We start from the raw sequence: 21803 nt of genomic DNA on the forward strand, positions 1-21803 counted from the left end.
GCTTGTGTTCTTGGATCAAAATCCATGTTCGAAATTACATTCTTCGAACAAGCTTAGCATAAAAAAAATTTCAAAATTGGTAGGGTTGTCCTAAAATTCTAGTTCTAGGAGAGAAGTCATTACTCTAACTAAGTGGATTTATTAAGAGATAACTAATATGCAAAGGGGGTTAAAAAGGTGGAAAAACCTAATTATGCAATCTATCCTAATTAATAAAAGAGATTCAAAATTTATTCGGGTGTTACCTATGAAGACCGGTCGGCCGACCGACCTCCCTACACTTAGAAGTTGGCACGGTCCTCCGTGCCTTGAGTGAGACGCAGTGGTTGATCGGCTTCTGAGTGTCCATCATCCTCTCAATTATCGCTATCTTCATTATCAGTGCCAGTGGATGTGGAAATTTCTGGTTCTTCCATAGGTGGTGCTAGGCAACTTAGAAGCTTCTTGTGGAGATCCTCTATGCGTTGCATGGATGATTTTGGTGGTGCGATTACGGTGGTGGGAATGCTCATGGGGATGGTTAAGTTCGGCTCCTTGGTGCCCGTCGGAGGGTAAATATATCTCCCGTTTGGAACAACATCGCCGTCTATCGGGATCATGGCCCTCCGATCCTTGGTATCTCGGGGAACACTGGCTGCGGCAACTAAGTCGGTCACTAGAGCGGGAAAGGGTAGGTTCCCCTTAGCGTGGATGCGGCCCATAGCTTGGCGAATGAGACAGGGGATATGAATCGGTCTCTCTGTGAGGACACACTAAACCAACAAGGCTAACTCGACAGTGATAGATGAGCCATGGGTGCTTGGAAGCACATAATGGGCTAGAATTTGGGCCCATGCCTGAGCCTCTCTAGTGAGAAAACATGTGGTGATGCCCTTGGGCCGGGGTCTCATCCTCCCTCGAATCCAAAATGATTCGGGTATAGTAATGACCCTGAGGACGGCCTCCCAATCAAACTCATATTCGCATCATGCCGACAAAATCTCTTGATATATATCAATCCCTTCCGTTAACGGTTCGGTTTTAAGCACATTTTGAATGGCCTCCTCTGTGACGGGAACTTGTCTTCGGCACACAAATACCGATGCAAGGGATGGGGAGTGGTAATTGGTGTAAAATTCTACCACCCAGGACAAGTTTGCTTCACGTGGCTTCCTCAATAGGAACTCCCATTGCTGCCGCCCGATGCGGGGCATGACAAGTGGAATGACATGGGTCGGAGGGGCTAGAAGAGGCTCCGCATGATAGTTTCTTTCTTTGATCAAGGGGTAGGCAAGTTCGCAATAGCGGTTGGGGAACTTGTTCGGGTCCCTTGCCGGATTGTCCTTTTCCAAAACATCAATGTTAGCAACACTCCTTGTCATATTGAGGAGGGGCTTGGCTCTAGGTGCTCGTTGTGCCTTGCTAGTGGACCGTGACGGTGCCTTCTTGGGTACCTTTCCGTTGTCTTTCTTGATAACCATCCTAGAAAAGAGGGAAAGGTGAAAAAATTAAACTTAAAGAAACACCAAGAAATAATAATCATGCAAGTGATAAAGCATAAAAGAATAAGTGGCTTAGACACATGACAGCTTCAACATGTAACTACGGTAACAATGAAAATCGTGGCTAATCACTAGCATGTGATGTATGAGTGGTATATGCATGAAAACAAGAAGCATGAGAAGCAAACACTCTTAACATCAATAATGAGAGGCAAGAATTAGGGGATGAGCATGTAGAAAGTAAGCAAGAAGTGTAGTAAGCTTAATGCACCTATGAACAAGCAAGTGAAGAGAAAGAGCACTAAAGTAGAGGACACTAAGTCAAGTGTAACTCCAAAAAGTCATGTGGGTCTTCCATCAAACACTTGGTGTGCATCCCTTTTTGTGACAAAAATTGAGAGAAGAGTGACAATGTAACATCCCATAAAGCATCATTAATCATCAAAGCATACCACACATTACAAGAGAAAGCAACTAAGAGAATCCAACTCACCAATGCAAGAGTAGTCCCTACTTTTAACACCCATAAGAAAAATAAAGAGAAAGAAAATCTAACAAACCAAGTAAACATGAATCAAAACTAACTAAGAGGAAGAGTAAGGGAATGTAGCTAATGAAAAGAAGAAGGAAGAAAAAACTAAACAAGAAAAGAAATGAGAAGTACCTTGAGAGGAAAAAGAGAAATGGGGTATGTAAGTGAGAGAAAAGGTAGTGAAGAGTATGAGAGAGGGGATGAGAAAGAGAGGTGTGGGACCGCCGGAGGTGGTGGTTGTCGCCGGTGGTGGCGGAAGAGAGGCGGTAGAAATGGTAGAAGGGGAAGAAGGGAGGAAGAGGGGTGATGGTAAGAAGGAGGGAAAGAAATTGAAGGAAAGAGGCACGGTTTAATGCAATTGGTTCGCGGAACCGGCACTCGTGCGCGTGCATGGGCAGAAATCAGCAGGGGCACGGACGCGCACAGTGCGCGTATGCGTGAAGTAGTAAAGTGCAAGTGTGCGCGTGAGCGCCATGTGCACTTGCGCGTGCATCTGAGTTGTGCTCTCAGCACACATTGGACACAACTTTGGCTCAATTCTCGGGAAAAAGTACCAGAAGATGAATTGCACGATCGACGCGGACGCGCACGGTGTGCTGGCGCGTCGATGTGCATTTTGCTTGAGGTGCGCGTGCGCGCCAGGAGCGCGTACGCGCGAGTTATGTTAGGCCATTGGCATAGTAGTAGCCCAACTTGGGCATAACTCCCGGGAAAATGGCTCAGGATTGCAATTTGCATGATCGGCGCGGACGCGACTAGTGCGCATACGCGCGAGTGTGGTTGTGCCTGGGGCTCAGAATTGGCCCAGAATTTGCACAACTCTCTGGATAATGACCCAGGAGCTGCGAATGCGTATGGGCGCGTTCGCGCACAGTGCGCGCACGCGCCCCCCTTTTTTTTGAGAGACATGAAGAATGCCTAATTTTCAGGAATTTAGTGGTTAAACAAGCCAAAGGGGTCAAAAACACCCAAAATTCAATTTTAAACCCAACGATGGGGTGTTCTTCTACCACACAATCAATTCATCTTTTGAGAAATCAATGCCAATCTTTATGAACAAGTTATCTAAGGTATTCATAATCAAATCTAACTAAAACTATAGCTAAGCAATCACGAAACAATGAAGAATTCAAGAATTATATACAAAAAGGGTAAAAAGGATAGATCTCACCATGGTGGGGTGTCTCCCACCTAGCACTTTTGTTTAATGTCCTTAAGTTGGACTTCCACTAGCTCATTGCTCTTTGTCAAGAGGTGTATCTTCCAAAAGGAATTCCTCAATCTCCTTGTTGCTCTTCATTTGCTCACCATGATACAACTTGAGACGGTGCCCATTGAACTTGAAGATATCCGGATTTGAGGGATGGCGCAAATGGTAGACCCCATATGGTTCCACTTTCTCTACTTGGTATGGGCCTTCCCATTTTGACCTTAGTTTTCCAGGCAACAATCTCAATCTAGAATTGTAAAGGAGGACTAGATCGCCGGCTCTAAATTCTTTACCTCTTATGTTCTTATCATGCACGGCTTTCATTTTCTCCTTGTAAAGTCTAGAATTCTCATAGGCTTCGAGCCTCAAACATTCCAACTCCGCTAGTTGTAGCTTTCTCTCAACTTCGGCTCCACCCAAACTTGGATTGCACTCCTTGATGGCCCAATATGCCTTGTGCTCTATCTCCACTGGTAAGTGGCAAGCTTTGCCATACACCAACCGAAAGGGACTCATGCCAATTGGCGTTTTGTATGCCGTTTGGTAGGCCCATAATGCATCGGTGAGCTTAGCACTCCAATCTTTCCTATTGGGTTTCAAAATTCTTTCCAAGATGCGTTTAATCTCCCAATTGGAAACCTCGGCTTGGCCATTTGTTTGTGGGTGGTAGGTCGTGGCTACTTTATGCATGATGCTATATTTCTTCATGAGCCCTTCCATTCTGTTATTGCAAAAATGTGAACCTTGGTCGCTCACGATTGCTCGTGGCGACCCAATTCTACAAATGATGTTATTTCTCACAAAGGAAAGGACCACATTAGCATCGTCCGTCCGGATGGGTATCACTTCCACCCATTTGGACACATAATCAACGACAAGTAGAATGTAGAGAAAACCATTAGAATTTGGGAATGGCCCCATGAAGTTGATTCCCCACATATAAAAAATCTCACAAAATAGCATGGTTTGTTGGGGGATTTCATCCTTCTTGGAGATATTACCAAATCTAATGCATTGAGAACAAGATTTACAAAAATGAGAAGAGTCGTTAAAAAGAGTTGGCCACCAAAATCCACAATCTAGGACTTTTCTTGCCGTCCTTTGAGGTCCAAAATGGCCTCCTCATTTGGAGGAGTGGCAAGCTTCCAAGATTGAGTGGAATTCGGTTTGTGGAATGCACCTCCGAATTACTTGATCTGCCCCATATCTCCAAAGGTATAGGTCGTCCCATACATAGTATTTGGACTTGCTTTTTAGCTTATCCCTTTGATGTTTGGAGAGATTAGGAGGGAAGGAGCGAGATACCAAGTAATTGGCAATTGGTGCATACCAAGAAATGATTTCCGAGATTGCATGCAAGCCCTCAAAGGGAAAAGACTCATTAATAGGAGTGGTATCGCCTTTGGTGTGTTCAAGGCGACTTAAGTGGTCCGCCACTAGATTTTGCGTACCACTCCTATCCTTAATTTCCAAGTCAAATTCTTGCAACAAAAAAACCCATCTAATCAATCTCGGTTTGGATTCCTTCTTAGCCAACAAATACTTTAACGCCACATGATCCGAGTACACTACCACCTTTGAACCAAGTAGATATGCTCAAAACTTGTCCAAGGCAAAAACTATGGCCAAAAGTTCTTTTTCAGTGGTAGTGTAGTTGGATTGGGCTCCATCTAGTGTTTTTGATGCATAGGCTATGACATATGGAATCTTATCCTCACGTTGTGCTAACGCGGCTCCCACGGCAAAATTTGAAGCATCACACATTATTTCGAATGGCCGACTCCAACCCGGCCCTCGCACGATGGGAGCTTGGGTCAACGCTACTTTGAGCTTGTCAAAAGCCTCCATGCATTCCTTGCTTAGATCAAATTCAATGTTCTTTTGCAACAATCTTGATAGAGGCAATGCTACCTTACTAAAGTCCCTTATGAATCTTCGATAAAATCCTACATGTCCAAGGAAAGAACGGACTTCCCTCTCGGAAGAGGGGTAAGGCAAGCTAGATATAACATTAATCTTTGCTGGATCTATGGAAATACCATCCTTGGAAATAATATGTCGTAAAACAATCCATTGCTTAACCATGAAATGGCACTTCTCAAAATTCAAGACAAGGTTAGTTTTAGTACATCTTTCCAAAACTTTTTCAAGGTTATCTAAGCAATGATCAAAAGAATCACCATATACCGTGAAGTCATCCATGAATACCTCCATGTATTGCTCTAGAAAATCCGTAAATATACTCATCATGCACCTTTGGAAAGTTGCCGGTGCATTGCATAAGCCGAATGGCATACGCTTGTAAGCATAAGTTCCAAAAGGGCAAGTAAATGTTGTTTTTTCTTGGTCCTCTAGAGCAATGTGTATTTGAATACCCCGAATAGCCATCTAGAAAGCAATAATGGGATTTACCGGATAATCGATCGAGCATTTGATCGATAAACAGAAGTGGAAAATGATCTTTTCTAGTGGCCGAGTTCAACCTTCGGTAGTCTATGCATACTTGCCAAGAGTTTTGCACCCGTGTTGCTATGAGCTTCCCGCTTTCATTCTTGATTATGGTTACCCCAGACTTCTTTAGCACAACTTGAACGGGACTTACCCATTCACTATTCGAAATGGGGTAGATGATGTCCGCCTCGAGTAACCGTGTTACCTCCTTCTTGACAACCTATAAAATGGTATGATTCAATCGTCTTTGAGGTTGTTTTACAGGTCTAACTTCTTCCTCTAAAAAGATCCGATGCTCACACACTTGGGGACTTATCCCCACTAGATCCGCCAAGCTCCACCCTATTGCCCTTTTGTTTTTCCTCAAAACACCTAGCAACTTCTCTTCTTGTTGAGGATTTAGTTCCCTTGCTATAATCACCGAAAACTTGTGGGCTTCATCAAGGTATGAGTACTTTAGGTGGGGTGGCAATGGCTTCAATTCTAGCTTTTGCTCTTGGCTTGTCACTTGAACTTCTTCACTTGGGTCTTTACTATTTTCTTTAATCATGTGTTTCTCATCTAGCTTTGTATAATGCACTTCAGCCACAATATTGTCAATTAAGTCGCACCAAAATATGGAATGGTTCTCTGGTGGGTGCTTCATTGCTTCTTCTAGGCTAAAACTTACAACTCTCCCAACTATCTCAAATGAGTAGGTTCCCGAATGAGCATCCAACTTGAATCTAGAGGTCCTCAAAAATGGCCTCCCGAGTAGGATAGATGATGCCCTTTCGGATTCACTTGGTGGCATCTCAATGATATAGAAATCAATTGGAAATATCAAACCCTTTATGTTGACCAACACATCTTCCGCAATATCCGTCACGGTTATTATGCTCTTGTCCGCCAAGACAAACTTAGCCGCCGACCGCTTCAACGGTGGGAGCTTCAATACATGATAAACGAAAAGAGACATAATGCTAACGCATGCACCAAGGTCACACATACAATCAATGAATTGGACTCCATCAATGACACTAGAGACTAAATAAGGCCCAGATCAATACACTTTTCCGGAATGGCTCCCATCAAAGCCGAAATAGAACTCCCCAATGGAATGGTTTCTAACTCATGGATTTTATCTTTGTTCATACACAAGTCCTTAAGAAATTTTGCATATTTAGATACTTGATGTATAGCATCAAAGAGGGGGGATAGTTACCTCCACTTTCTTGAACATTTCTACCATTTTTGGGTCAAGTTCTATGCGCTTCTTATCCTTTCTTGCCAATGTAGGGAAAGGGATTGGTTGGGCCACTTCCTCTAGGACATGCTCCTCTTCAATTTCTTCTATCTCCACTCCATCTTCCTCTCGAGCAACTATCATTGGGCTAGGCACCTTTGAGCTCTTCTCTTTCAATTGAGTTCCGGACCTCAAGGTTACGGCGTTGATGCCACCCTTGGGGTTGGGTAGAGGTTGAGAAAGTATTGCACTAGAGTTTGAGGCTTGAGGAGTGGATGTGGAAGGTGGCTCCATGCGAGCAATGAGAGCTTGAAGGGTGGAAGTAAGGCCATTGAGACTTGAGTTGAGTGTGTTTTGGAGTTCTTTTTGCCCTTGGAGTATGGACCGGAGTGTATCATATTGATTTGGAGAAGTGAAAGGATATGTGATTTGTTGTGCTTAGGGTTGGTTGGGTTAAGGTAGTTGTCTATGGGGTGGTATGTATGTTTGGTAGTTTCTTCCTTGGCTTGGTTGTTGATTTGGAGGGTTTTGAGAGTATCGGTTTTGTGGAGTGTTGTTGTTCCACCTTTGGTTGCCTCCATTGTCCTTACCTCCTTGTTGATAATTGTCCCGCCAACCTTGATTATAGTTGTTACTCCCTTGGTTATAATTTCCTCCTTGTTGGGGGTACCCTTGGTTATAATTGCTCCCTTATGAATGGTATCCCTGGTTAGGACGTTCATAGTAGGAGCAATCATAAAAGTTGTGGGTAGCCGCTAGAGTGTTATCTTCTTGGAGACTTGGACATTCATCCGTGTAGTGGGAGTAGCATGAACAAATGCCACACACTTTTTGGGGGACTAATTGTTGGCTTTGTTGGGGTTGAGGAGGTGGTGGAGGTTGTGGTTGATTCACTTAGAGTTGCTTTAGAAGGCTTGTCATCTCACACAAGGTCTTGGTAAGGGTAGAGGTCTCACCACTAGAAGAAACTTCATTCACGGCCTTTGGGCGATTGACTCTCCGTCTAGCATGTTGAGTGGACTCGGCCAAGTCAGTAATGAGTTGCCATGCCTCCTCCGCCGTCCTATACTTTGACAAAGAACCGTTGCTTGAAGCATCCAATAAATTCTTATCTTGCTCCCTCATGCTTTGGCACACAAAGCTAAGCAATACTTGAGTGTCAATCATGTGGTTGGGACATGAGTCAAGAAGTTTGCGGAACCGCTCCCAATATTCATATAGAGTTTCTATTTCACCTTGCACAATACAAGGGATTTCCTTCCTTAGCTTGTCCGTCACTTCCATGGGCATGAATTTATCAAGAAATTCTCTCCTAAGCAAGTCCCAATCGGAGACAACATCACTAGGTAAGGTATAAAACCACTCCTTGGCTCTTTCCTCAAGAGAGAAAGGGAAGACAAACAACCATATGGCCACTTCATCGAATCCTTCCCGCCTAGTGGTTGAGCACACACCATGAAAGTCCTTGAGGTGTCTAATTGGATCTTGTGCGGGAAGTCCATGGAACTTTGGTAGGAGATTGATGAGGGCGGTCTTGAGTTCAAAGTTTGCATTCAAGTTGGGATGAAGTACATGGAGAGGTTGGAGAACAAAATCCGGTGCACCCGCTTCCTTGAGAGTAACTCTCCTTGGAGCGGCCATATCATAAACACCTAGATCAAAAGAAGAACTATTAGTAGTATCAACGGAAGAATAATTAGTGCCTTCGTTGGATGACGGTGATATGGTTGGTGAATTGGTAAGAACCTTTTCACCTTCCTCAAAGGCTAACTGCCTCCGAGCTTGCCTAATATCAAGCAAAGTTCTTTCAATTTCCGAATCAAATGGTGCTAAACTCGGATTTGGTAGTGAGCGCATCATACAATGAAGGAGATAAGAAGCTTATGACATCAATTGGTATCTAAGCAAAGACTAATCCTAACTATCAATCAAACAAACAAACAATCATGAGAGAAATGCAAGTATCCACATATTAACATATTCACACCAACCAATAGAATGACACACATAAGAAATTCCCCGGCAACGGCACCATTTTGATGAACCAAAATATTCGTATGCCGGTTAGAAATTAGCAATGAATTCAATCGTGAGTATAGTCTAACCAACACACAAATATTGCATCAAACAATTCTAAAATCTATGACCGAAAGTATTAGTCCCGGGTCGTTCTCCCTAGGAATTGCCTTAGAATGCACATCATTGATTAAGAGGTCTTCTGTGGTTTTGAGAGTTGGTGCTAGAGTTCAAACTATCAAAGGTAAACACAATTAATTAAGATAAAAGCCTTGGCTAGGGGGTAAGTATTGGAAGTTCCATTATTATAGTTTCCTTTAATTGTGATAAGAGTTGACTATTGCTTCACTTATTTAACCCCCTAATAATAGAGGAAAGTCAAGTGAGAGTAACTAACTCGAGTCACAAGTCCTAGTCTCACCCTAGGGAAGTCTAGCTTTAGTGCACTCCAAGTCAATTAGCAATTCTCAATTCCTAATCAACAATTGATATCCACTACTCAAGTGTCTCCAATAACTCAACCCCTAAGCCAAGTGTGAGAAATCTACTCAATAGCTAGGGTTGTCATTATCACAAGCAATTGGTAGGCAATCATAAAAGACATGATGTAATTGAGAGAATAGAATTGAATTAAAGCTATCTAATCCAAACAATCATCAATAATCAAGCAATTGAATGAAATTCCACAATTCATTAACCAAAATTCAAAGTAACAAAGTCACAAATCTAGATCTGAGAGATTGAATCAAAAGAGCATCAATTGAGAGTAGAGGAAGAGTAGATCTACAACTTGTATCAAAGTAAAAGTGAATTAGCAATGGATCTCACCAAGAAATCAAAGGAGAATTGCAATGGAGAAAGTGAAACCCTAGAGAGAAGTTGGAGTTTCTCTCTCTAAAAATAAAATGTAACTAACTACCCCAAAATATCTAGAATTATGACTAATTGTCCTAACCCTCCTAATCCTTGGTCTTCTTAAGCTTTTCCCTCCAAAATTCTGCTCCAAAATTGGGCCTGGAATCCCATGAAATCGCTGGTCACATTTTCTTTTAAAAAATCACGTGCGCACATCGGCGCGTACGCGCACAGTACGCGTATGCACCCCTGGGATTTTTTGTGACCTACGCGCAGGCGTACGGTGCGCGCGCGCGTCATAGGAAATATGGCCCAGCCATGTAAGCGCGCCGGATTTTCGTTCGATTCCACTGTGCCGGCTCTGAGGGTACGCATCCGCGCGTATGCGCTAGGTGCACGTGCGCGCCCATGTCCAAACTTCAAAACTTTAATTTATTCCATGCTCCTTCCATTCATGCATGCTTCCTTCACTCTTCTTAGCCATTTTTGTCCTATAACTTTTGAAACCACTTAACAAATGGATCAAGGCATCGAATGGTAATAGAGGAGGATTACAATATATCAATTTTGATGCAAAAGAAGCATATTTTCATCTATGAAGCAAAGTTGGAAAAGGAACATAAAATCATGCAGTTTTATATGGACAAGTGTGGAAGATCATTGATAAAACCCTTAAAATCTACACATGATAAACTCTAAAAACGGGGTTTATCAGCTTCTGATGACTTCCTCTAATAACTTCTATCTTCTTCTCTATTGATGTGATATTACCAAAAAGCAAAGAGAGAGGAGAGAGAAGAGACAAAGCTTTCAATGTACAATAAACTCAATTTAATTTTGAGTTTTGATTACCTATGCATGCAATTAACCAAATTGAATTTTGAATTCCAATCACAATGGGGAGTAGATAACCGAACCAGGCAATGAGATCTTTGGACCATTACTTTCTTTCTTCTTCCAATACGGACCCAAGGATTTGTTGGTCCAAGTGTATATTGATTTGGGCTTGTGATATGGGCTTCTTTGGATTTCTTTAATTTTAATGCACAACCACTTATACTCATTTTGCACAAGTCTTGATTGATAACAAATTGGGCTTATATTGCCTTTTGACCCAATAGGAAACTCATTTTATTTCCTGCACACTAACACACACATTAAACAAATCATTGCAAATAAACAATTTACTAATTTTCTAATCAATATTTTAATAATATTTGATCATCATTTTTATTAGATATAAGTTTTTCAAACTCAACAATCTCTCCCTTGATGACAAACATTATTAAAACTGAATTAAAAGGATTAGGATTAGAAAACTTCCCTTTGATGGTTTTGGCCGAATCCTCCCCCTTTCCATTGTTCAATATGCTCCCCCTTAATGTGTGCCTAGTTACCAAACAATACCTGTATGCATGTTCCAAAAGTTGCAAAATGATACAAATTTTCAAAACATGGAACCTTAAAAAAACAGAACCAGATTTTCACAGGTTAAGAGGATTATCAAAGCATCTTAATATAAATCCATAATCCATCAAAAATATACTTGAGCAAATCACTATTATCAAAGCTCATCTCAATAAGCCAAATCAAGCTTGAAACAGAGCATATCATCTTAAAACAGATCTTAAAATAGAGCATAAAAAAATAATGAAACAGAGCATCCAGCAGCCCTAACAATAATAAAACAGAGCATCAAACAGAGCATCCAGCAGCCCTAAATTCAGTTTCAACATCAATCTTTTCCTCCCCTTTTTGTCATCAAGGAGGGATCCTGCAAACAAAACAGTGAGAAGCAATGCAGTCCATAGTATTAAAACATAAACAAAGTATCAAAGTAATTAAGTGCAGTCATCCAAAATGAAATAGTTCAACTGAAACTAAGTCCAAATGTAGCAAAATAAAGTGTGTCCATAGGCAGAAACAGCAGAGATCAAGTCTTGGGCATCAGACAAGTTGACATCAAAATCAAGAATGTCTTCTTCTCCTTTGGAATTGACCGTGTCCTTGTCAACAGTCTCCAAACTCTTAATAAGCAAATTCACCATTTCACGGCACTTTTCCAAGCTTTTTCATTTTCAAAGGCTTGCTTTCTAGCCACTTTGTATGATTTAACCATCAGATTGGACATGTTGAAGAACTCAGTGAGGACATCCTTTACTATTTCAGGGAACCAAGTTTGGTAAGAAGTATCAGGAGGAAGACTTTTATCTTCACTTTCAGAGAATACTGATGCCTTTGAACTCTTAGCTTTTTTCCCTTTAGCCGATTCAGGAACTCCTCCACCTTTGATTGTAGAGGCCCTATTCTCAACCGGCTCATTACTAAGATCCACTTGAAAGTACTCAAAAATACATATAAAAAATATACCATAGGGCAGATTGTATTTTTTATCACTACGAACACAGTCCCACATATGCCTAATCATTAGATATACAAATGATATGGGGGCAGAAGATAGAAGGGCATATAACACAAGTGTGTCATAGACTGTTACCCATTGGTAAGACTCGCTTTGTGGCATAATGACATGAGTAATGATCCGATGCAACAGGGCTCGAACAGGACCAAGAGCCTTATGAGTTGGAGTGGTACCATCTAGAGAAGAAAAATTTTCACATACCCGAGATAGGGCGTCTTGAAGGGAAACACCAACATGTTTATCCCATTTTTCAAACATATAGGCCCTGGCCCTCTCATCTTGATATCCTAAAGCAGCACTTATAGTTTCATGATTCAGAGAAAGATGAACTCTTTTGACATAAGAATGCAGTTCACCTTCATGAAAAATCATGTTTGCATAAAATTCACGCACCAAGTTTGGATAAACAGGTTTTCGGATTTTAAAAATTGGAGTCCATTTTAAATCATGAAAATATGTTGTAAAATCAATCCCTTTTTCAGCAAGATTTTCAAGATTAATAACAAAGGATGCACATAAGTGACGGTTTACCAAAACTTGAGAATGAAACTCATAAGTCGCATAGGAGATAAAGCGGTAAGGGTCATAGTGAGAGTGGCTTTTACCATATTTTTTCTTGAAATCCAATGAGTTAAGATTAGGTGTCTCTTGGGTGTCATGAAGAACAGTCTTTTTTGGACGATGAGAGGGGGGCAGAACGACCCGAGGGATAAGGCATGGAGTGCCGTGGTGGTGGAGAGGGATGAGGATGTGGAGAAGGAGACTCTTCTTCCTCTTCGGGCATAGGCCCTTTTTCCTTTGAAGCCTTCTTCTGTGATGATCCTGCTTCCTTGCGTGTTGAACTCCTCGGATGGATGACTTTTCTCCCCATGGAGTCAAAGGAATGAGAAGAGGGTGAAGAATATGAGTGAGAATAAATGTGTATGTAAGTGTGGGTTTGAGGTCCTTTGGATGATGGAGGATTTTTAAGAAAGGGACTTTGGGTGCTTCTACGTGTAGGAAGTTTCTTTCTCATGTTGAGGGAAGTAAAATGGAGATAGAGAAGATAAAGAGAGTGCTGAAGAGAGTGGAAGGTGGAGAGAGGTTACACCATCATAAATGCTTAGTAGAAGATATCTCATTTAAAGCAATCAGCATTAATGAAAACGGTTATCAATAAAGAATTAAAAATAAAAAAGAATAACCAAAAAGACCTTTCCTTGAAAAGTGGGAAAAGTTATAGAAAAAAGATTTGATTTGACAAAACTCCCCTTTTAGAAGATATGATGTGAAAACCTTCTTAAAATAAATTATTTAAAAATGAAATAATAAAATTTATGATACCCAAAAGATGATGAGTCAGTATCAGAGAGTGGGCCCAAAGGTGGTTGAACGGGCTTGAGTCCAAGGTACTAGATTTCAGTCTCGCCTTATTTAATGACTTGTTCATCACTTGTCCAGATTTGTCTCCCTGCTGCCTACGAGACAAAAACAAACAGAGTCATGAAATTCACATTTTTCCAACAGAACCTAAATCCACCATCTCTAAACTGTTTCTCAATGAACAAAATCTGTCTTCACACGGTAGTTTAGTGAAAATGTCAGCAAGTTGCTCTTCGGATTTTACAAATTGGATATCAATAGTACCCTTTTACACATGTTCCCTAATGATATCGAACCTTAATGTGCTTGGTTCTAGACTGTAGTACAGGATTTTTTGAAATGTTTATTGCACTCATATTGTCACAAAATAAAGGTATACTATTGATTTTCAATTTATAATCCTCCAATTAAGTTTTAAGCCATAAAAGTTGAGAGCAACAAGCAGCCGTGGAGATATATTCGGATTCATCCGTGGATAGGCCAACAGTGGCTTGTTTCTTGCTTGACCACATGTTGAGAGAACTTCCAAGGAAGCAACACATTCCGAAAGTGCTTCTTCTATCCACTCGGTCTCCCGCATAATCTGCATCACAAAACCCTACTGCACAAAATTCATTAGAGTTAGGATACCACAAGCCAAGATCACATGTGCCTTTAATGTATCTAATGATTCTTTTAACGACCGAAAGATGGGATTCTTTTAGGTGAGATTGAAATCTAGAGTACACACCCACACTTTGAATAATATCCGGCCTAGAGGATATAAGATATATGAGTGATGCTATCATTCCTCTATACCTTGTTTCATCCACATCTTTGTCATTTTCATCCTTGTCAAGTTTAGTGTTTGGATGCATGGGAGTTCCCATTGGTTTGGAATTTTCAAGACCAAATTTCTTTATTAACTCTTTAGCATATTTTCCTTGGTGAATAAAAATACCACTAGGAGTTTGTTTGATTTGAAGACCAAGGAAGAAAATTAATTCTCCCATCAAACTCATTTCAAACTCTCTAGTCATAAGTTTTCCAAACTCCTCACACAAGGATTCATTGACCGAACCAAACACAATGTCATCCACATAAACTTGAACAAGCAAGATATCATCATTAGATTCTTTTATTAACAAAGTAGTACCGGTGGTACCCTTTGAAAATTATTTTCCAATAAGAAGGCACTAAGCCTTTCATACCAAGCTCTAGGAGCTTGCCTAAGACCATAAAGGGCCTTTGAAAGTTTAAAAACATGATTTGGAAAATCTTTGCTTTCAAAACCGGGGGGTTGTACCACAAATACTTCCCTATCTATAAAGCCATTAAGAAAAGCACATTTGACATCTATTTGAAATATTTTGAAACCCTTGTGGGCATCATAGGCTAGAAGCAACCTAATTACTTTCATTCTTGCTACCGGAGCAAATGACTCATCAAAATCAATACCTTCCTCTTGATCGTAACCTTGGGCCACTAGCCTAGCCTTGTTACGAACAATACTACCATCTTCACCCAATTTATTTTTGAAAATCCATTTTGTACCGGTTATCTTTTTACCATTTGGGTTTGGTACAAGAGTCCAAACCACATTCTTTTCAAATTGTGCTAGCTCTTCCTCCATGGCTTTAACCCATGAGGGGTCTTCAAGAGCTTACTTCACATTGAGAGGTTCCAATTGGGACAAGAAAGCAACATTGCTTGGTTCCACTTGCTTCTTGCTTGAGGATCTAGTGATTATTCCTTGTAAAGGATCACCAGTGATGAATTCATGAGGGTAATCCTTCAAGAATTTCTATTCACGTGGCCTTTAAGGATGGGCTTTGTCTTGACGAGTTTCAGATGAGCTCTCTGTTTTGGATTCTCTGACTTGATCAGGAGACAAAATAAAAATGTCTCCTCCATTCTGATGAGAAGTTTCTGGTCTGACAGCTTCTGGGACAAATTTGAGATTTTCTTGAATGATTTGAGAATTCACATGACATCAGTTTCACTACCTGCATCATCATCTAAAGTAGTACTGGGAATTAAGTTAGTATCACAAAAAGACACATGTATGGATTTCTCAATAGTTCTATGTTCTTTGAGGTAAACTCTAAATGCTTTGCTAGTGGTGGAGTATCCAACAATCATTCCTTCATAAGATTTTGGATCAAATTTTCTAAGATTTTCTTTATTGTTAAGTACAAAACATTTGCATCCAAAATTATGGAAATACTTAAGATTAGGTGGGGTTCCTTTCCAAAGCTCATATGGAGTTTTCTTTAAACCTTTTCTAATGATAGTTCTATTTAGAATATAGTAAGCTGTGTTTACAGCTTCAGCCCACAAAAACTTTGGAACATCATTTTCACAAAGCATTGCCCTAGTCATTTCTTGAAGGCTTCTATTCCTTCTTTCAACAACTTCCTTCTGTTGAGGTGTTCTAGGACATGAAAAGTTATGAGCAATACCAAATTCATCACAAAAGTTTTCAAAATCTTGGTTTTCAAACTCCTTTCCATGATCGCTTCTTAAGTGAGGTATTTTTAAATCTTTTTCATTTTGGATCTTTTTGCAAAGAGAGGAGAAAGCATAGAACGCATCATTTTTATGAGCTAAGAAGAGAACCACCCCAAATCTAGAGTAATCATCTACTACCACCAAAGCATAATGTTTACCTCCCAAACTTTGAGTTCTAGTTGGACCAAAAAGATCAATGTGCAACATTTCTAATGGCCTTTTGGTAGAAATTCCATCTTTTGGTTTAAAAGATGATTTTACTTGTTTGCCTAGTTGACAAGCATCATAAGTAATATCCTTATCAAATTTAATATTGGGAATTCCTCTAACCAAGTTTTTCTTAACAAGCTTAGAAATTTGGTACATAATTGCATGTTCTAATTTCTTATGCCAAAGCCATTTTTTAGATTCAAGAGAAGTGAAATATGTTACTTTTTTATCTTTTAAATCTTCTAGAGTTGATCCATACACATTATTACATCTTTTTGCTTCAAACAAAATTTCACCGAATTTTTCACCAATAACCAAGCAATCCAATTTTCTAAAAATAACCAAATATCCAAGATCACACAATTGGCTAACGCTTAGTAGATTGTGCTTCAATCCATCAACAAGCAAAACATCATTAATGAAAGAAGAGAAGTTCTTATCCACTTTACCTATGGCCACTATTTTTCCTTTTCCATCGTCACCGAAAGTAACAAAACCTCCATCATACTCATCAAGCTTGATGAAGAATGTTGACTTCTCGGTCATATGTCTAGAGCACCCACTATCCATATACCACATGTTGTCCTTTTCTTTTGGATGCTAGGCAAACCTACAAAAACACTTAAGTGACCTTAGGTATCCAAATCTTTTTAGATCCTTTAATGTTAAACTATCTCCTTTGTCCCAAGCCATTATAATCACAAACAATCTTGTAAACTTTATCTCCAATCATCCTTTCACTTATGAAGCATTGAATAGGAAAATGTCCATTCCGATTGCATAATCTACAAGATTTTTTGTGTTGCTGTTTTTTAAAGCTTGTTGGGTTTTGAAACCTTATGCCATCCGAAGAGGATTCCATGTTGGTAAAACAAGATTTTTCAATAAATTTTTGGGATTTGTAAAAACCCAAACCAGCTTTATTATAAAGAGGTTTTTGACTAGCCAATAGTTGATTTAAATTTTTAGAACTTTGAGCAAAGCTGGCTAAGTCCTCTTTAAGTCTTTTTACCTCTTTGTGAAGTTATTCATTTTCTTCAAAATAATTTAGATTTGCAATCATAGAATGATGATATTCATAGCTCTTAAGTTCAGCTTTTAACCGCTTGTTTTCTTCAACAAGATCAATAGCAGTTTTGGCTTCCCTTAATTTAACTTTGAGAAAACTATTTTCTGTTTTCAGAATGGTAACTTGAGATTCAAGATCATAGTTTTCATTTAAGAAGCATCTGATTTTTTTATTGAGATGATCTATTATAAGATGAAGGTCTTCAGTTGAGGGTTCAGGAAGTATTACCTCATTGACTATGTTAGCCATGAGACAAGTTTGAGACTTGGTTTTTGTTTCATCTTCTTCATTCGAATCATTCTCTAAGTCTTCCCATGATGCCATGAGTCCTTTCCTCTTTTCTCTTTTTGGTTTGTCCTCCTTCTTCGGTTTAGGACAATCAAACTTGAAGTGTCCAATTTCTTTATAGTTGTAGCAAATCACCTTGCTTAAGTCCCTCTTTGGTTTCCTTGAACTGCCTCCTTTGTTCCGTTCCTTCAACTTCATCATTCTCCTGAATTTCTCAGCAAACAAAACAAAGTCATCGTCAGATAAATTTTCACTGGATTCTTCATCTAGGGAATCAGTGACAAATTTGAGAGCAACTCCTTTATTTTTAGTATCTTTTTTCAAATAAGTGTTTTCAACGGCATGTAAGTTTCCTCTCAGATCATCATACGTCATTTCATCAATACCACTACTCTCAACTATTATTATAGCCTTGGTTTCCTACTCTTTAGTGAGACATCTCAATATTCTCCTCACAAGCATAGATTCTGGATGTCTAATTCCCATAGCATCCAAGCCAGTGATGATAATGTTGAATCTTTCAAACATTTTATAAATGATTTCTCCTTCCTTCATTGAGAATATTTCATAGTCTCTGTTCAGCATGTCTATTCTGGATCTTTTGACTTGGGTTGTGCCTTCATGAGTAGCTTGAAGCTTGTCCCATATTTTCTTTGCTATTGTGTATCTTGATACCTGTCGGTATTCCTCAAAGCTGACAGTACAGTTGAGCAAGTTGACAGCTTTAGCGTTGACCTCTATTTTCTTTCTGTCATCTTCATTCCAATCGGCCTCAGCCTTGGGAACAATCACTCCATCAGCTCCTGTGGTGGTTGGAAATTATGGACCTTCCAGGATTATCTTCCAAAGCCTGTAATCTACAGACTGAACAAAGATCTTCATTCTTTTCTTCCAGTAGCTGTAGTTCTTCCTATTGAAGAATGGGGGTCTGTTGCTTGACTGTCCTTTTGTCAGAGTATAGGCCACTAGATTTGAGCCACTATTGACTGCCATCAGGATCTTTTCTCCAAGCTACAAAGCTTGATCTCTTTGAGACCAAGCTCTAATACTAATTGATGGTAATCAGTGGCTAAGAGAAGAGAGATTGAATCTTAGTCCCTTTTTGCTGTATATTAATTTCTACCTTTTTTAAAGAAATTTTAGGAGATATTTCTGCTTTTGTCTCGTGTCTAGTTGAGAGACACTTTTGTTTTGTCTGGTGCCGAGTTGAGAGACACTTTTATTTTCATCTCCTGATTAACAGAAACAGAGAAAGGAGTAGCAAAGAAGAATTAACACCAGATATATGCTAGTTCAGCCACTAAGTGTAATGTGGCCTACATTCAGTCTCCATCACAACGATGATAGAATTTCACTATGTTATAAAAACATTACAAACACCAATTTCCTTCCCTAGGATCTACCCAATCCTATCAAAGACAAACCCAGATTCTACACCCAATCTGAATTTGACTAGGACTCAAAACCTAGCTTTCAACCGTAAAGTGCTAACACAACTTGTAAAGGGATTCCCACAGAATCATGAAATACAACAGAAAGATGTACAAAGAAACTTTGAGACATCTATGGCTTGTTCTTTGATATTGCATGCTCACTGCTTTTTACCTCTCACTGGCTTTTTCTTATGTACTTCACCATGTTTGCCTTTTACCATGAGACTCAGATAGACAATACTAAGAAAAAGAAAACAAAATGAAACTCATTGAAGGAGAAGAACTTCAGATAGCTTGGGAAGCTATAAGAACTCTGTGCTTTCACTTTCTCTCCTTGATCTCAACCTTTGGCCGTTCACCCTTAATATAGAAGGGGAAGCTTCCAAGGTTGAAATCGGTTCAACCAAGCAACTTCTTCTCCAACCAAAAGTAGCAGCGGTTCGGACATAGAGAAGAGAGAGGCAAAACCAAAAACTAACATGCATGTACCTCTCTCAACCCTTTTCATCAAGCTTCTTCAATCTGAACCCTTGATCTTGTCTTTGGCTCCAAGAAAGGATTCGGACCTTTGATGATCTTTTGACCCAGGACAGCTCCTTGCTTTCCATTTTTGCTTCTTCTTACGTATAGTTCAGTGGCTACCTTCTTTCTTTGATGAACAAAAATGGAAGTGAACTTTTGCAAACGAGATCTTCCTCTCTGAAAGACGCGAATCCTTTCTTTTCTTGGTATGGAAAATCTTGAAGCTCTTCTTCAAATCTTGCCTTCAATGGCAAAAATCTTGCCATGTCTTACTTCAGATGTTTCTTATGGGATGAACTTCACTAGCCTTTTCTTCCATTAGGCTTTTGATGACTTCCTCTAATAACTTCTATCTTCTTCTCTGTTGATGTGATATGACCGAAAAGCAAAGAGAAAGGAGAGAAAAGAGACAAAGCTTTCAATGCACAATAAACTCAATTTAATTTTGAGTTTCGGTTACCTATGCATGCAATTAACCAAATTAAATTTTGAATTCCAATCACAATGGGGAGTAGGTAACCGAACCTAGCAATGAGATCTTTGTACCATTACTTTCTTTCTTCTTCCAATATGGACCCAAGGATTTATTGGTCCAAGAGTATATTGATTTGGGCTTGTGATATGGGTGATGCGTGGCAGAAGTTAGCCAATTAAGAGATTCCAATTAAGAGAACAGCGTTGCACGTATAGCTCTTAACCGGCTAAGATCTGTCTCACCAATTTAAAAAGGGTTGTCACAAATTTTAGAAATAAAGATACTGGGAGTATGAGTCCCAGGTCATCTCCCAACGAGTTGCAGGAAAGAAAGCTAATTTATCAATCAGAAAATTCCCAGAAAGTTGAGTTTGATAATGAGTAATTAAAATAATTGTGGATTAAGACAATAAAAATAAACTAAAAATAATTATTGTTATTCTAAATAAAAGGCCTTGACTAGGGGAATAATTAAGTGGAACTTCTATCCTTGTTGGGATCTTCTCAAGTGTGGTGTAAAAGGGTTGTTGTTCTCACTCGATTACCCCTTACTAAATAAGGGAAAGTATGGTGATTGAACTAACTCTTACCCTCAGATCCTAGCCCTCTCCCTTGGGGAGGTCTAGTGTTAGTAAGTATGAAGTCATCTAACAACGTCCAGTTTAACCAAGCACTTGAGCATTCCAACTCAAGTATCACCTCTTAATCAACCCCCATGTTAAGTAGAAATTTTACTCCATTAACATGAAATTGATAATCATAAAAATATGAGAAGACATAATTAATAAAAATAAAATAGAGAATTAAAATTAATTAAAATAAAAATAACTTCATATATTAATAAATTCAAAATGTAACATACTTATTTGAATAGAGTCAATGAGTAACTAATTAAAAATAACGGAATAAGGAAACAAACTAAAGTAATGTCTTCGACGAAGGTAATGACTTTCAGCATCCAAAAATCCAAGCAAAAGCATAAAACTATCAATGTAACACTAATCTAGATTCAGATCTAAAACTGGGAGTAATCCTAATGTGATGAATCTCAAAATGTGTGGACGTCTTCTGAGTTTCTGCATGTTCCCTAGGTTTAGTCTGTGTTTTTGGGCCGAAAACTGGGTCAAAAAGCGGCCCGAAATCACCTCCAGCGTATTCTGTTATTTTTGCAGATCACGCAGGTCACACGTACGCGTCGTCCATGCGTTCGCGTCAGTCAGCAATTTTCCTTGTCACGCGTTCGCGTCATTCGTGCAGACTCCAATCCACATGTTCGCGTTAGGCACACGTTCGTGTCGCTGCGAATTCTCCATTTTGCGCGTTTGCGTGGGCCATGCACTCGTGTCATTGCTCGCTGGTCATCTCCTTAGTTTCTTGTGTTCCTTCCATTTTTGCAAGCCTCCTCTCCAATTTCCAAGTCATTCATGCCCTATGAAGCCTGAAACACTTAACACACGGATCACGGCATCAAATGAGATAAAGGAGAATTAAAATACATAATTAAAGGTCTCTAGGAAGCAAGCTTTCAACCATGGAGTGATTTTGGGAAGGAATTGTAAATACATGCTTATCATATGAATAAGTGGGTAAAATTTTGATAAAACCACACAATTAAACATAATATAAATCATAAAATAATGGTTTATCAACCTCCCCACACTTAAACATTAGCATGTCCTCATGCTTAGTTGAAGGAGATAAAGTAAATGAGTAGGGACATGTAAAACTCATGAAATGTAATGAAACATATATATATATATATA

General features: G+C 39.5%; 1 protein-coding gene across 1 annotated transcript; it reads right to left on the bottom strand.

The window, feature by feature from the left end:
* LOC107640462 lies at positions 3248 to 7193 on the bottom strand. Its single transcript, XM_016343983.1, has 4 exons — positions 6879 to 7193; positions 5727 to 5894; positions 5011 to 5266; positions 3248 to 3693 (listed from the first exon to the last, which is right to left on the bottom strand). The coding sequence occupies exons 1-4, from the start codon at positions 7191 to 7193 to the stop codon at positions 3248 to 3250; spliced, it is 1185 nt and encodes a 394-aa protein (XP_016199469.1).

This window comes from Arachis ipaensis, chromosome B05 (assembly GCF_000816755.2).
Source record: "Arachis ipaensis cultivar K30076 chromosome B05, Araip1.1, whole genome shotgun sequence".
Taxonomy (NCBI): domain Eukaryota; kingdom Viridiplantae; phylum Streptophyta; class Magnoliopsida; order Fabales; family Fabaceae; genus Arachis; species Arachis ipaensis.